The sequence below is a fragment of the Herpailurus yagouaroundi genome, unplaced genomic scaffold (assembly GCF_014898765.1).
Source record: "Herpailurus yagouaroundi ecotype Mexico unplaced genomic scaffold, PumYag 141, whole genome shotgun sequence".
NCBI lineage: Eukaryota > Metazoa > Chordata > Mammalia > Carnivora > Felidae > Herpailurus > Herpailurus yagouaroundi.
This window is the reverse complement of record NW_024412396.1, coordinates 40,220,549-40,235,950: the sequence shown is the minus strand read 5'-3', so window position 1 is coordinate 40,235,950 and position 15,402 is coordinate 40,220,549. Positions and strand designations below refer to the sequence as shown.

The 15,402-nt window shown below is 52.1% G+C and overlaps 1 protein-coding gene across 2 annotated transcripts in view; it reads left to right on the top strand.

Moving 5' to 3' along the window:
• The window catches only part of SPTB (spectrin beta, erythrocytic), a 128,999-nt gene that overhangs the window by 94,672 nt on the left and 18,925 nt on the right, over positions 1-15,402 (top strand). For both annotated transcript variants that reach the window (XR_005790957.1, XM_040477387.1), the window contains exons 16-27: positions 1,646-2,402; positions 2,830-3,032; positions 3,145-3,235; positions 4,618-4,764; positions 5,993-6,256; positions 6,620-6,826; positions 7,450-7,539; positions 10,869-11,147; positions 11,615-11,745; positions 12,651-12,855; positions 13,123-13,497; positions 14,975-15,219. Coding sequence is in view for 1 of the 2 variants with exons in the window: in XM_040477387.1 (XP_040333321.1) it covers positions 1,646-2,402; positions 2,830-3,032; positions 3,145-3,235; positions 4,618-4,764; positions 5,993-6,256; positions 6,620-6,826; positions 7,450-7,539; positions 10,869-11,147; positions 11,615-11,745; positions 12,651-12,855; positions 13,123-13,497; positions 14,975-15,219 (2,994 nt within the window). In the remaining variant the exon portion in view is untranslated. The remainder of the gene's footprint in view (positions 1-1,645; positions 2,403-2,829; positions 3,033-3,144; positions 3,236-4,617; positions 4,765-5,992; positions 6,257-6,619; positions 6,827-7,449; positions 7,540-10,868; positions 11,148-11,614; positions 11,746-12,650; positions 12,856-13,122; positions 13,498-14,974; positions 15,220-15,402) is intronic.

The window sequence follows — 15,402 nt, the reverse complement described above, 5'->3', positions numbered from 1 at the left end:
GCAGCTGTTGTCACACCTTGGGAGTACCCACCTTGCCCTCTCCCCAGGCCATTTGCCTAGTTGCTCAGCCTCCTTCCCCCAGGTTCTGAGGGTACAAAGAGGAGTAAGATACTCAGGACCCAATCCTTAGATCAGTACAGTGGTGGTGCTGGAGAGCTGCTCATTGAGATTCAACTCTGATGTCCACCACAAAACCTGCCCCCATCACCCCCATCACCCTCACAGTGTCCTTAGTTCTCTCTGCCTGGTGTACATAGTACTTTATACCAGTTATTTTGTGAGCTTGTCTTAATTTCTCTCTAAATCATACACTCCATAAGGTGAATTCTGACTATGACTATGTTCTCCCAACAGCTAACATAATACTTATTATACCCTGTTGGTATTCAAGAAAGATGAGCTCAGCAAATGAGCACTCAGCACACTCTTAAGTGCTTCCGTATTACTTACTTATTACATATTACTCAGAATGAGTAAACTTGGGTCCAAGGAAAGGGTCTCTGGTGGCCTCAGCCCATGCTGATGCCCAGCTCTTTAGAAGAAGCTTACTGGGAGCTGCAGACCAACCCCAGGTTCCAGAACATCTGCCAGACCTTTGCGTATTTCCCATTTTCATTCTGGCAGTGCATCTTAAGGTCAAGATTATATTATCCATTTCTCAATTATAATCCCAGTTTCTCCCTTCCTCTTCCTCCTCCTCCTCCATAAGGCCACTTTTATTTTCGTTTGAGAGAGAGAGAGAGAGAGAGAGAGTGTGTGTGTGTGTGTGTGTGTGTGTGTGTGTGTGAGTGTGTGAGTAGGAGAAGGGGAGAGGAAGAGGGGAGAGAGAATCTTAAGCATCCTCCATGCCCAGCATGGAGCCTGACTCAGCATGGACCCTGGGATCATGGCCTGAGCTGAAATCAAGAGTCAGATGTTCAATTGACCGAGCCACCCAGGCACCCCAGGCCTCTTTTCTTTTAGAAACAAGGTGACCTTTGGGGCGCCTGGGTGGCTCAGTCGGTTAAGCGGCCGACTTCGGCTCAGGTCATGATCTCGCGGTCCGTGAGTTCGAGCCCCGTGTCAGGCTCTGTGCTGACAGCTCAGAGCCTGGAGCCTGCTTTGGATTCTGTGTCTCCCTCTCTCTGACCCTCCCCCGTTCATGCTCTGTCTCTCTCTGTCTCAAAAATAAATAAACGTTAAAAAAAAAATTAAAAAAAAAAAGAAACAAGGTGACCTTTATAGGCCTTGGGCACTGTGAACATGGTCTTAGGCATCTGTATGGTTCCTTTAGGGCCACTGGCACCTTGTGTCCTGAAATTGCCTTTAAGTTGATAAATGTAAGGTTTCTAATTATTTTCAGCATTTCAAAAAATCTGGGGAGGTTCTATGTTTGCCCAGAATTCAACTACATAACCAAACTAAGTGTCATGGTCGTTCCTTAACTTCTGGTTGGAATCTCGCCTCCTCCTGATGGAAATATCCGATTGGCAGTCTATATTATCTTGGGTAAAATTGGATAAATGAATTTTACTCATCACAGTTTGTTGGGTAGATGATTTTCTTTGGTGTGCAAGATCTATGGAGAGAGACTCTGCTGGGAATCTGGGTAGAGATGCCCTGTGGGAAGGGTTAAGGAAGTGGGTTTCTGTGTCCCCCTTGGCAGGTGGCTGGCATTCCAGACAGTAGTGTCAGAGCGGCGGGAGGCAGTAAACTCAGCCCTCCGGGTGCGTAACTATTGTGTGGACTGTGAAGAGACTAGCAAGTGGATTGAGGACAAGATGCACGTGGTACGGTCCACAAAGGACCTGGGCCAGGACCTGGCAGGCGTCATTGCCATCCAGCGGAAGCTGTCGGGGTTGGAGCGCGACGTGGCCGCCATCCAGGCCCGCGTGGGTGCCCTGGAGCGTGAGTCGCAGCAGCTGATGGCATCTCACCCTGAGCAGAGAGAGGACATTGGCCAGCGGCAGGCATGTGTGGAGCAGCTGTGGAAGGACCTGCAGGAAGCCCTCCAGGAGCAGGAAGCCTCGCTGGGTGAAGCCAGCCAGCTGCAGGCCTTCCTGCAGAATCTAGATGACTTCCAGTCCTGGCTGTCCATGGCCCAGAAGGCCGTGGCCTCCGAGGACATGCCCGAGTCCCTCCCGGAGGCCGAGCAGCTCCTTCAGCAGCATGTGGCCATCAAGGACGAGATTGATGGGCACCAAGAGAGCTACCAGCATGTCAGGGTATCCGGAGAGAATGTGATCCGTGATCAGACGGACCCGGAGTATCTGCTTCTGGGCCAGAGGCTGGAGGGCCTGGATGCGGGCTGGGATGCCCTGTGCCGGATGTGGGAGAGCCGCAACCACTCGCTCGCCCAGTGCCTTGGCTTCCAGGAGTTCCAGAGAGATGCCAAGCAAGCTGAAGCCATCCTCAGCAATCAGGTAGAGGGAGGCATTCAGGATTGGGAAGTGGGGTTATCTCTCAGGGCAACAGCACTGGTGAGTCTGTGAATGTTCTCAGAGAACAAATTTTGGGGGACTCTCTCTAGCCAATTGGGGGGAAATCCTCTTTGTTCCTTACCATGTGCCTTTTCCAGCCCTGTGTCCTAAACTTTGCCTTCTTCTTGGGTCAGTTACAGGCTGGAGTTGTAAATTTTCCCCTGAGCCATTACCCTTCCATGTGGCTTTAGGCACACTGTTCCTCGGGTGCCGGGGGCCAAGCCTGGGGTTGCCTCTTCCTTGCACAACTCCAGCAGGTCACCATTCGTGCTGTAGCCTATATGGCTGCACACGGTGCTACTGCTTGGCAAGTGTCCTCACTGCCCTCTCAGCTTGTCTTCATCCCTTATCTGGAAACTTGCTTCAACAGGAATATACTCTGGCTCACTTGGAGCCCCCAGACTCCCTAGAGGCTGCAGAGGCTGGGATCCGGAAATTTGAGGATTTCTTGATGTCTATGGAGAACAACCAGGATAAGGTCTTGAGTCCTGTGGACTCTGGAAACAAGCTGGTAGCTGACAAAAACCTCTACTCAGACAAGATCCTAGAGAAGGTGCAGCTGATTGAGGACAGGTACTCTCCACCCCCAAGGTCATGAGGCCAGAGCCAGGTAGGGCTGGTGGTGTTGTGCATGATTCCCAGGCTTAGCCATGTTGTGAACCACAGCATCCGGCTTCCCTTCCAGGCACAGGAAAAACAAGGAGAAGGCTCAGGAGGCCTCAGCAACTCTGAGAGACAACTTGGAGCTCCAGAACTTCCTCCAGAACTGCCAAGAGGTGAGGCTGCAGCAAGTCAGGTCACTTTGCAGGAGATTCCATTCTAGGATCAAAGTGCCCTAGGAAGTCCACAGGGAGTACACCAAGGCTGGCTCAGTCAGAGGAGTGTGCTGCTCTTGATCTCAGAGTCATGGGTTTGAGCCCCACGTTGGGTGTAGAGATTACTAAAAAATAAGTAAATAAACTTAAAAAAAAAAAAGTCCACAGGATTCCAAGTTGGGAGTCTGGAATTTCATGAGGGAAACTCTGGGTATTTGATAGCATAGGTCATCCTCTAGAATCTTTGGTTCTACAATTCTTTTTTCTTTTTTTTTTTTTTTTTTTTAACCCTGAATCTACAAAGTCATCTTTTAATTTGCACAGTCTAGGGCAGGGTTCCTCAAAGAGTGGCCCTAGGGCTATCTATATTAAAGTCACCTAGGGCCCTAGTCAAGGCCAGCTTCAAGAACATGCAACCTGTGCATTCATACAGGACCTGTGCTTAGAAGGGCCCCATGCTTGATTTAATGGTCTGTGGTTGCCATCTTGAAATTCTTAATAATTTTGAGTATTTCCATTTTGCAGTGGGCCCTGAAAATGATGGAGCCAGTCCTGGCCCTCATTAAATGCAAAGTGCTGGGCCCCACTGAGGCCCCGATGAATCAGAACCTTAAGGGGTGAGAGAGAGAGAACAGCATTTTCAGCAAACCTCCCAGTTGGAGAACTGACTCAGAGGTCCTTGCTCAGCCTGGTGTAAGCCACACTCCTGAGTCCCTCCATGAGCAGTACTTCTGTGTGGAATGGTGCTTTCTCTGACTTCTTTTTTGCTCCCATCCTCATACCCCTTTCCACCCTGCTCAAACAACTTTGTTTTCATCTACCTCTGCCCTTGGCACCAACCAGGCTTGGTATGCTGCCAGGACATCTTGGAAACATTGGATGCTTATCACGGTTCTTCCCTCATTGTTAAATATAGGATCTGCCCTTGACTTCTTCCTCAGATAACATTTTCTCTGTGTTTATTAATGATTTCTCACCCTACTGCCAAAGGATGGATTTATCTGTCCATCCAGTAAACACTCACTGAGTTCCTGTAATAGGCCAGGCCCTGTCCTAGGTCCTGGAAATATGGAGAGAAGCATAGATATCCCTGGAGTCATACTGCACACAGTCTACTAGGGAAGACACTCAGGTGCTTATGTTTTAACCCTGAGACAACACAGGTTAAGTTGCCTGTGCTGGGAGTTAGGAACCAAGAGCTTTGGAGAGTAGTACTCTGCTGTATTCCTACTTCCTCTCCTTGGCCTTCTTCTGCAGCCAGAGGTGGAGATCAGGACCTGCCCTGAGCCCCTGGCCAAAGAGGTACACTCAGAGATTGTTGGACTCCCGCTTTCTGTCCACAGCTCACTCTCTGGATCAATGACAAGCTGCTAACATCTCAGGATGTCTCCTATGATGAAGTGAGAAACCTTCAAAACAAGTGGCTGAAGCACCAGGCCTTTGTGGCAGACCTGGCTTCCCACCAAGGATGGTTAGATAGCATTGATGCAGTAAGTAAAGCAAATGGTGAGTGGTGGGGGGCTCTCTGCTCAGATGTGCTTACCTGAATAAGCTTCACTCAGGGCATAGACACTATCTGAAGCTTACTGGATGGTATAGACCCTGGAAGTGAAAAATTTCTCTAAATAGTAGCCAAACCTTCAGAGCTCCTGGTATATCCAGCCTTGTAGGGTCTGGTCAGAATTGGTGCCTCCTCTGGGTGGCCTGAGTCTAGAGACAGTCCAGGACAGTGAGAAAACCTGAGTTGGTGCCTCAGCATCTAGTGCCAGGACACCAGTTATCTCTGTTTGCCTTCCATTATTCTCACCAGGACACCAGCACCGTCCCTCCCAAGGGCAAAGGAGTATATGAGATGAGTAGAGTGGCTCAGGGGACCATTGACCCTCATTATTTGGATGGGCAGGACAACCCCTCATAGATGGGGATCCAGGGGTCCCCCCTATAACAAGTTTGCCCAAGGGCCCAAGTCAAAATGTAGCTGGTGGTAGATCTGAGAATCAGTTGCATTTACTCCTCCCTACTGTGGCTGTCCAGGAAAAAGTAGGAAGAAGTCATTGTGGTTGAAGGTGCAGGCTCCAAGCCAGACTGTCCAACTCCTCAACCTCTCTGGGCCTCAGTTTCTTCATCTGAAAAATGAGGGTAATAACAATACCTAGCCAAGGGATGGTGAGCATTAAAGCACTTAGAATAGCCCTTAGCACTTACTGGGCATACAGTAACTATTGGCTAGTATTAGCAACATCTATTTCCAGGCCTATGTCATATTATACTGTACTCACCTAAAACGGTACATTTATTCAGGTGAAAACCAGGTAAGACACACTCAGTAACTGAAACATACCACAAAGGTTAGCAGTGCATAGCCTCTGGGAAAACCATCAAGAGAGAGTAGAGTCCTTTCCATGCTGCTTGTACCTGGATGGATCTTGAATCTTTTTTAATTAAAAAATAATTTAGCATCAGTTGATCCTGGTCTGCAACTCCCCATACTACAATCTCCCTGAGTCCTTTGCTCCAGACATACCCCTGCCTGTCACACCTTCTCCTGAAAATAACTCGGGTTGGGGGGGGGGGTGCAGTCTTTGAGATGAGCCTCACCTGAGTTCCAGGCAGATTCTTTGCCTCCCTGACCTCCGTTAACCCCTGGCAACCACTTGGAGCAGGGCTGTTCCGAGGCTGCCTGGCCTCAAAGCGTGAGCCCTCCTGTTTCCCCCACAGGAAGGAAAGCAGCTGATGGAGGAGAAGCCTCATTATTTGGCCCTGGTGTCCCAGAGGCTGGAAGAGTTGCACCGGCTCTGGGATGAACTTCAGGCCACCACACAGGAGAGGACCCAGCACCTCTCAGCTGCCAGGAACTCCTACCTGCGCTCACAGACCCACGCCGACCTCAACAAGTGGATCAGTGCTATGGAGGACCAGCTGCGGTCCGATGACCCTGGCAAGGACCTGACCAGTGTCAACCGGATGCTGGCTAAGCTGAAGGCACGTGAGTGGGTTGTAGACTGGGAGTGTTGGAATAGGAGATCTTAGGAAGCAAATGTGCAACCTGAAAGTAAGTACTCCTGTTCCTCTTAGGTGGGCTTGCCTTTATCAAGCAAAAATGTCTCCTGGTTCATAACCCATCTCCTACCCCTTTGTAGTGAAGACAGGGATCCGGGGTTAATAAAAGCATGCACCACAAGTATAGGACAGGCGCTTGTGAGGCAGGAAGGATGAGTGGGGACACCAGGGAGACTTCCTGGGGGAGGTGGGGCCTTTAAAGATGAATGGGATACGGATGATGATGAGGATGAGGGACTATCCAGGTGCCAAGGTTGGTACTGACACTGTCCCCTTATGCCCCAGCGTGTGGAGGACCAAGTGAATGTGCGGAAGGAGGAGCTGGGGGAGCTGCTTGCCCAGGTGCCCTCACTGGGAGATGAGGCAGAAGACACAGACGTGAGCATCGAGAAGCGGTTCCTGGACCTCCTGGAGCCCCTGGAGAGGAGGAAGAAGCAGCTGGAGTCATCCCGAGCCAAGCTGCAGATCAGCCGGGACTTAGAGGATGAGACGGTGAGTGGGTACAGACCCCCCCTAGAGGCAGGATGGCTGGCTGCAGCCCTAGGGAGTTTTTAAAGATTTCTGGTCCCTTCATCGCCTTATCTCAGAAAGCCAATGTGATTATTGCATTAAATATGATAGTAAAACCAGTGCTTTTTTTTTTAAGGGTTTTTTTAATGTTTATTTTTGAGAGAGAGAGCATGAGGGGAAGGGACAGAGAGAGAAGCCCAAGCAGGCTCCATGCTGTCAGCACAGGGCCCAATGCAGGACTCGATCCCACAAGCTGTGAGATCATGACCTGAGCCGAGATCAAGAGTTGGATGCTTAACTGACTGAGCCACCCAGACCTTCGACCAATGCTTTTTGAATGGTAACTCAGTTATGGACTTCGGGGCAGACAGACTTGGGTTCAAATCCAGCTATGTTACCTGCCCCGTGTGTGACCAGGAGCAAGTCATTTGGAACCTCATAATATCAAACTGTCCCCATCTATAAAATGGGGGCAAAATCCTCATGGGGCGTTGGGAAGAACCGGGGAGACACAGCAGGAAAGAGCTCTGTCTGACCCAGGTGAGTGTGTGGGGAAAAGTTGACCATGACCATCATCAGCTGCCCCTGCCTTCTGGTCTCTATAGCTGTGGGTGGAAGAGAGGCTGCCTCTGGCCCAGTCAGCAGACTATGGCACGAATCTACAAACTGTACAGCTGTTCATGAAGAAGAATCAGGTGAGTCCTGCTTCACCTGGTTAGTGTCCCCCCACCCCCACCCCCACCACCTCCTCCCTGCCCCTGCCCTTCCCAGGGAGGAACTCCCAGCCTTGACATGCAGAAAGCCAGCAACAGCAGATTATTATTCTCGTTGGTAGCGATGAGGCTCACAGACCCCATAAAAAGAGAAACTTTGGTGATGGCAGAGAGAATTCTGGGAAGTCCATAGCAGAGCCGGGCTGATCAGGGGATGTCCAGATGTTTAAGGATTTGGGGGCATTTAGACCCATCAGAGCATACGTGAGTGCAGGACCCAGAAGCCCTGGCCCAGGGTTTGTTGTGCTTTATGGCTTCTGTATCCCATGGCCTCCCTGAAAGGAAGCCCATAGTTCCTGATTTCTTTCTCAATAATGACTTGCCCCTCTTCCAGGGCTGAGCCTGGCCCTCAGGGTAAGTAGGACCCATTTCTCCCAACACATGAGAATATTTGTGGGGCTCAAACCCCATTAGGAAGCCACTAAACTTGGTATCTGAACCTTTGGAACAACATCCACTTGCTGTTTTGCTCTTTCTTAAGCCTGATGACCCTAGTTACTTCTGTGGCCCTGGTGAGACTCCTGGAAGTGAGCAGATGCCATATTTCCTCCTATGTCAGGAATACAAGTATGCTCTTGTATCTTCCAAGAGGATACAGCTGCATGGGCCCAGGGTGTCTCTGTGTCCAGATGAGCTGGCCACAGACCCTACTCTTGGGCAGAGAGTTGCCCCTGCTGCCTGGTCTCCTCTCTGGGTCAGGGAGTGGGGGCAGCCACAGCCAAGAGCAATGAGAGCCTGGGAACTTATCCCAAAGAAGAGCAGTGTGTCCCAGAATGCCAGTCAGTATCGCAGCTCCTTGGGGAAGAAAGGTCAGGACAGATAGTACTTCCTCCAAACAATAGCAGCTGACATCTGCTCACAGAGCCCAGCTGCTGTGCAGGGGTCTGATTTACATTCAAAGAGGTGTCTGAAAACTCTCAGACCCTTTGCTTCCAGTTGACACAACCTAGTCATAAAGCCTCCAGTGGGCACAGGGAGGGACTTGGGCCAGAAAGTAGTAGGTGGGGATTCAATTAACGTCACAACCTCCATTTAAAAGAAGGACACTGGCAGAAGAGTGTATTCTTGGGGCCTCAGTTTCCTCAACTGTAAAATGAGCCAACATCGCTCCCTGCAACACTAAAGATTTTGACTCTGTCTAACCTTGGTGTTATTGCCAAAAGACTCTAAACTCCCCTGGATGAAGGTTGCTATTTCAGGAAAAGAGCAAGACAAATATGGATGGGGTTCCCCTAATCAAGAAGGGAAAGGTAGTCTCCTGGGAGAGCATGGCTGCCCTAGTAAAGACGACTTTAGACTAGACTCGCTAAGGCTTAAATCTCCTTTCATCACTCCCTCTATTGCAGTGGTTCTCAAAGTTCAGTGTGCATCAGACTCCCCTAGAGGGCTTGTTAAAACACAGTTGACTGGGATCCACCTCAGGTCTACTGATTCAGACTCTGGGAGTAGAGCCTCATAATTTGCATATCTATCAAGATCCTGGGTGATAATGATGCCATGGGGTCTGGGATCCCACTTTAAGAACCACTGCTCTAATGGCTGTCCATTGCAACTAGAACAAATCCTGCAAGGTATGAATGGTTCTCAACTTTGGCTGCACATGAGAATCACCTGAGGGAACTTTGAAACCTAAGAATGCCCAGTTCCTGTGTCAGATAAATTAATTAAGGTCTCTGGGGATAGGGCCCTGACTCTGTATGTCTTCCCAGATTATTCAATGTGCAACCAGGGTTAAGAACCACTGTCCCACCTGATCTGGCCCCTGCCTTCCTCTAAAGTCACCTCTCATCACTTTGGCCCTCCTCATCACAGTATTGTAGCTTTCCTGGCCTTGTCTCTGGCCTACAGATAGTGCAGGCTTGCTTCCACCCCAGGGACTTCACACTCACTCTTCCGTCTTGCCGGTAACACTCACGCCCCAAGTCTTTGTGAGGTTGCCTCCTTCTCGTAACTCATGCCATCTCCTCAGGAAGGCCCTTTCTGACACCCCGAGCTCAGGTAGCCATCAGCACGCATCAGTAGACATTCTTCATCTCATTGCAGTATTTTCCTCATGGTACCCATTATCCACATTTATTCACTTATTTGCATGCTCACCTTCTATTCCCTCTACAACAGCGTAAGCTTTATGAGGGCAGGGGTTTTATTTATCTTGTTCCCAGGCTGTCCCTAGAACCTGGAACAAGGCCTTGTACCCAGGAAATAATAAATACATGTTGGTCACGTGAGGTACGAAGAATACATCATAAGTGAGCACACTGCATGGGAGCTGATAAAGGAATTGCTTAAAAAGAGGGAGCGAAATACCTTGTAGGATCCCTTGCAGAGGTCGTAAGATCTCAGGAATAGTAAAGAGGCACACGGAGCTGACACCATGGGTTGTTAGAATTCAATTAGACGGACCACAAAAAATTGTCAGAATTGAGATTTCGGGTCAAAAGGGTAAAAAGGCATTTCAGCAAGTTGGGTGACTTGTGGATAGTGCTGGGTCTGTAGATTTTAAATGCTGACAGTCACTGCACTACTTGTGTGTACAGCTCTTGCCCCCGCCCTCTGGGTGGTTTTAAAGGCCACAGGCAAATTGTACAAAGGGAGGAGAGGAGGTGTAAGGAGCCGAGAGCCCACACACAAGAAACAAGTAGGCTTGGGGCTCCAGGACCCAGAAAGTAAGTCCCACGTGGGTCTTGGCCCCCTGAGGAAAAAGGTGACCTAGACACCAGAATGAGAGGAGAATGCTCTTTTGGTGGCTAAATGCTTAAACAGGAAATAATACAAAGTTCACAAAAGATTTGAGGCATGGAAATGGGGAGGCAGGGAGCCCAAATCCTAAAATCTGAACAAGGAGTAACTGTCAACTGTTGTACATGGAGCCAGAGATGCTAAAATAAGATATCAAGGCCATTTAAAAATTATTTTCCTTTCCTCCAACAAGTACAGCTAAGAAGCAAGCTCTGCTGAGACACAGGGAGCAGAGAGGGCCACGTTCAAATGCCGCGCTGCCACTCTTTGCCCACATGTTACCTAGCAGCTCCTCACTGCCCTCCGTGCTTCTCTCTGACGGCGGGCGGAGGGTGCTGGGTGGTGCCTAGAGCCGCGCCTGGCACGTGGTCAGGGGCAGTTTTTACCGCCACCACCTGCTCGGCACTAGCTTTTCCGTGCAGGAGCCTGCCCGCGAAGGTGCCAGAGTGCAAGCCTGGCCCCCCTTTGTGGCTGGAGAGCCCCGCCTCTGAGCCCTTCCCCTCCGCCCACAGACCCTGCAGAATGAGATCCTGGGCCATGCGCCACGGGTGGAGGACGTGCTGCAGAGAGGGCAGCGGCTGGTGGAGGTGGCGGAGGTCGACTGCCAGGACATCGAGGAGCGCTTGGGGCGCCTGCAGGGTTTGTGGGACACCCTGCGGGAGGCAGCGGCTGGGAGGCTGCAGCGCCTGCGGGACGCCAGCGAGGCACAGCAGTACTACTTGGACGCAGGCGAGGCCGAGGCCTGGATCAGTGAGCAGGAGCTCTACATCATCTCCGACGAGACCCCAAAGGTCGGCCTGGGCTGGGGGGGGGTCAGGCTGGGGCAGTCGGGGGGCAGTCACACCTGGTACGTCCGGGTGTGTGAGGATACCCGCTACAGCATACACACTGCAGTCAGGTGCCCTGTCTGCCAACTTAGATTTGACCTAACCCAAGATTTCCTCACCTTTCTCATGCCATGGATTCTTTACTGATGGACTGCCACGGGAGGGATGGGAGATGAGGTGTGCGGGATATCTAAGCAAGTTCTCCTGGGGTCAGAAGGGTGGAGCTGGGCCTGGGAGGGTAGGAGTCAGAAAAGAACCAAGAGGAAGGTAGGATGTCGTGGGAAAGGAATCACAGGAAGGAATCATGCACAGTTTTCTTTGTGTGTGTGTGTGGGGGGGGGGGGAGGGTCCCGTGAGCCTGGCTACTCCCCCTCCCCCCCCAGTCTCGAGCACCTCCCTGAGCAGGTGCCCTGACAGCCGCTGCCTCCTAGGATGAAGAGGGCGCCATCGTGATGCTGAAGCGGCATCTGAGGCAGCAACACACGGTGGAGGAGTACGGGAGGAACATCAAGCAGCTGGCCTCCAGGGCCCAGAGCCTGCTGTCTGCGGGCCACCCTGAGGGGTGCGTGTGCACCAAGAGCGACTTGGCCGGGGCCCCACCAACCGGGATCCCTGCGGGTCCAAGTGGGAAAATAGCAACAGTTTTGGGGAAAATAGCAACAGTTTTCATGGAAACTGTGGGTTTGAGAAAACTGCTGATTGGCCCAATTCCATTTCATGTTTCGGTTTTGTGTGAGTAGCTTCAAACGGGGCCAACTAAAAGCCTGATTTGCAAAAAGATCAGAAAATGCAATGGCAAAACTCCCCTCTTGGTGAACCAAGAGGCCTAATCTTTCGTAGAGTTAGATTATGCTAAGAGACACTGAAGAGTAACTTCGCTTTTCTCTTTATGGTCCAGAGGATACTTCAGGATCTCACAGTGTCTCAGCAAAATCATTGTGTGGGCATGAAGGTAGAAAACCGACACCCATCTAGTTGGTTCTGCACAGATGGGGGCCCACTGGGTTGCACACCTCAGGCTGCACCTCCCACCCCGGGCTCAGCCCTGTCCTCAGCTGCCCACAGGGCATACACCACTGTGGGGTTTCAGCATCCACCGCAGCATCTCTCAGGGGAGCCCCAGGGGTTGAGCGCCTGGGACCACAGGCCCCTCCCTGCTGGTGCTGGCGCCCGCTCATAGTGCTGCTCCTTCAGCCTCCTTGGAGGAATATGGAGGGGCTTCTTTTTTGTCTCTCTAAGCTTCCCTGGGTGATGGATAATGGTGGGAGGCACCTTGAGGCATTCTGGTCTCAGGGATGGTTCTTTTTTTCTCCCCAGCACTTCCCCGGGGAAAGCTGCTGTCATTTCTCCTGCCTTCCCTCCCCGTGTATCCCTGCCACAGGTGGGAGGAGTACATCAGCTCCCCTGCACTAGCTGCTCTGGGCTCTCTGCCTCCATCTCTGAGTGCCTTCCTATTTTGAATTGCAGGGAACAGATCATCCGGCTTCAGGGGCAGGTGGACAAGCAGTATGCAGGGCTGAAGGACATGGCGGAGGAGCGCAGGCGGAAGCTGGAGAACATGTACCACCTGTTCCAGCTGAAGAGGGAGGCGGATGACTTGGAGCAGTGGATTACGGAAAAGGAGCGGATGGCCTCTTCCCTTGAAATGGGGCAAGACTTCGACCATGTCACTGTGAGTACTCACAACTGCTTTCTCTGTCTTCCTCGAATGCCATAGTAGCAGGAGCGGTCACTCCGGGCGCGCACGCATGCACGCACGCACGTGCACACACTGCTACCCGGAGATGCAGACACCACTGTGGACTCAGGCTGCCCTGGGCAGGTGTGGGACTGTGGCTCCAGGTGCTCTGGCTGCCACTCAAGAAAGTCTGCAGCTGGGGTGATGACACCACCCCACCCCTGGGCCCCATAACCACGTTTCTGTTTACCCCGTGTCTAGCTGCTCCGGGACAAGTTCCGGGACTTTGCCCGGGAGACTGGGGCGATTGGGCAGGAACGGGTGGACAACGTGAACATCATCATCGAGCGGCTCATCGACGCAGGCCACAGCGAAGCGGCCACCATCGCCGAGTGGAAGGATGGGCTGAACGAGATGTGGGCGGACCTGCTAGAGCTCATCGACACGCGCATGCAGCTGCTGGCCGCCTCCCATGACCTGCACCGCTACTTCTACACGGGCGCCGAGATCCTGGGCCTCATCGATGAGAAGCACCGTGAGCTGCCCGAGGACGTGGGGCTGGACGCCAGCACTGCCGAGTCTTTCCACCGGGTGCACACTGCCTTTGAGCGGGAGCTGCAGATGCTGGGCTTGCAGGTGCCTTCTCTCCCCTGCTGCCCACCTGCAGGCTCCAGGGACCTGCCTTTCACATCTTTCCCGTGACCAGGCCCCCGGGGGCGTCGAGGCCTCTCTGGCTTCTAGAGGTGAAACCTCTAGAATGGACACCAGGAAATTTCACCTCCTAAGAAAGGCAACAGCTCGGGGCAGAAAGGCAGGGAGCTGCGGCTTTCAGACATTCCTTAGCTTCAGAAGTAGTTCTTCAAACTGAATCTTCAGAAAAGCCCAACGCAAAACATATCTTAAAATGTTCTTTCTCTGGTCGTATAACAGTGTTACGAGCGAACATATATGTATGTTCCTTTTCTAGCACCAGGTATGGGTATAAGCAATCTATTTAGGCACTGAATCCTCGTTGCCACCCCCTGAAGTAGCTTCTAACATTATCTGCATTTTATAGATGAGGAAGGCAAGGCATAGAGAGAGTGAACAAGTTGGCTGGGAACACATAGATCAACAGTGGAGCCAAGATTCAGATCCTGGCAGTCTGGCTATACACACCATGCCCTCAGCCACCAGGCTGTTTGGTCTTTCTATATGGGAGCTGGAGGGACCCCAAGATCTGCTTAGACCCCCTCTTCCCATCACTGGAAGGGCCTCCAAGACACCTCTGAAAGTCCATAGGGCTCCACAGAACTTGATGTGATCGAAAGGGTGAGAGCAAAGGATCTTAATGCCGGGGCCTCGGCGGCCTTCCAGAGAGACTGGGAGAGAGGCTAGCTGTGGAATCCTGCACCCACCCATCAGGGTTCAGGGATGGGACGCCAAGGCCGGTTGGGCCCTGGTTCACCCAAGAGAGGACCTCCCAGGAATTTGTCCAGCTGGAGGTGGGGTCTGTCATGAGGCTCTTGTGCCTTGTGGATGCCAGAGCCCCTGAGATGGGCACAGCTTGCTGAAGTCTCAGGAATAAGGCTTCATTGTGCTGGGACTGGCCTTAGACAGGGGGTCCGGTACAGCCCCTTCCTCAGAGAGGCAGCATGTTGAGTGGTTAAGAACAGGAACTCAGGAGCATACCCCCAGTCTGCACCCCTCTTCTAGTGTGAATGACCTCAGGCCAGTCACCAAGCCTCCCTGTGCCTCAGTTTCCTCGTCTTGAAACCAGGGATCACAATAGTACCTCTTTCATGGGATGGTTGTAAAGATTAAGAAAGTAATAAATAAGAAAATGTTTAGAACAGTGCCTGGCACATAGTTACTCCCATTAATTCTAGGGAGATCAAAGGGCATAGGGTCCCTTCCACTCCTGTATCCTCCTCAAAACCCCAGGGATAGCATGGGTCCATAGAGGCCAAAACAAGGTGCCTTTTCCCCCAGTGTTGGTGGGAGGCTGAAGATCTTGCCTTCTAGAAGAGCCCTGGGGAGGGAGACCAGGAGGAGACAGATCCCTTGCCCTTGCCCATCAGAGGCCCAAGACACGTCTTTCTGGCGAACAACGTCCAATTTCGCCCGACCACAGGTACAGCAGTTCCAGGACGTGGCCACCCGCCTGCAGACAGCATACGCTGGGGAAAAAGCAGATGCCATCCAGAACAAGGAGCAGGAGGTGTCTGCTGCGTGGCAAGCACTGCTCGACGCCTGCGCGGGACGCCGTACCCAGCTGGTGGACACGGCAGACAAATTCCGCTTCTTGAGCATGGTCCGAGACCTCCTCTCCTGGATGGAGGGCATCATCCGGCAGATCGAGACCCAGGAGAGGCCCAGGTAAGGGGAACGTCCTCAAGGCAGTCCCTCTCCTCAGCCACTTGGTCCCAGAGGCTGGCGGAACAGTGTGCTGCCCTCGGGGCACTACTCCTCCTTGGAGAGACAGTCCTGGACTGTGGGGGCACCTGAGGCTGGGCCTGGGCAGAAACTGAGTGGCTCAGCTTCTAGTGGGGGGGGACCAAG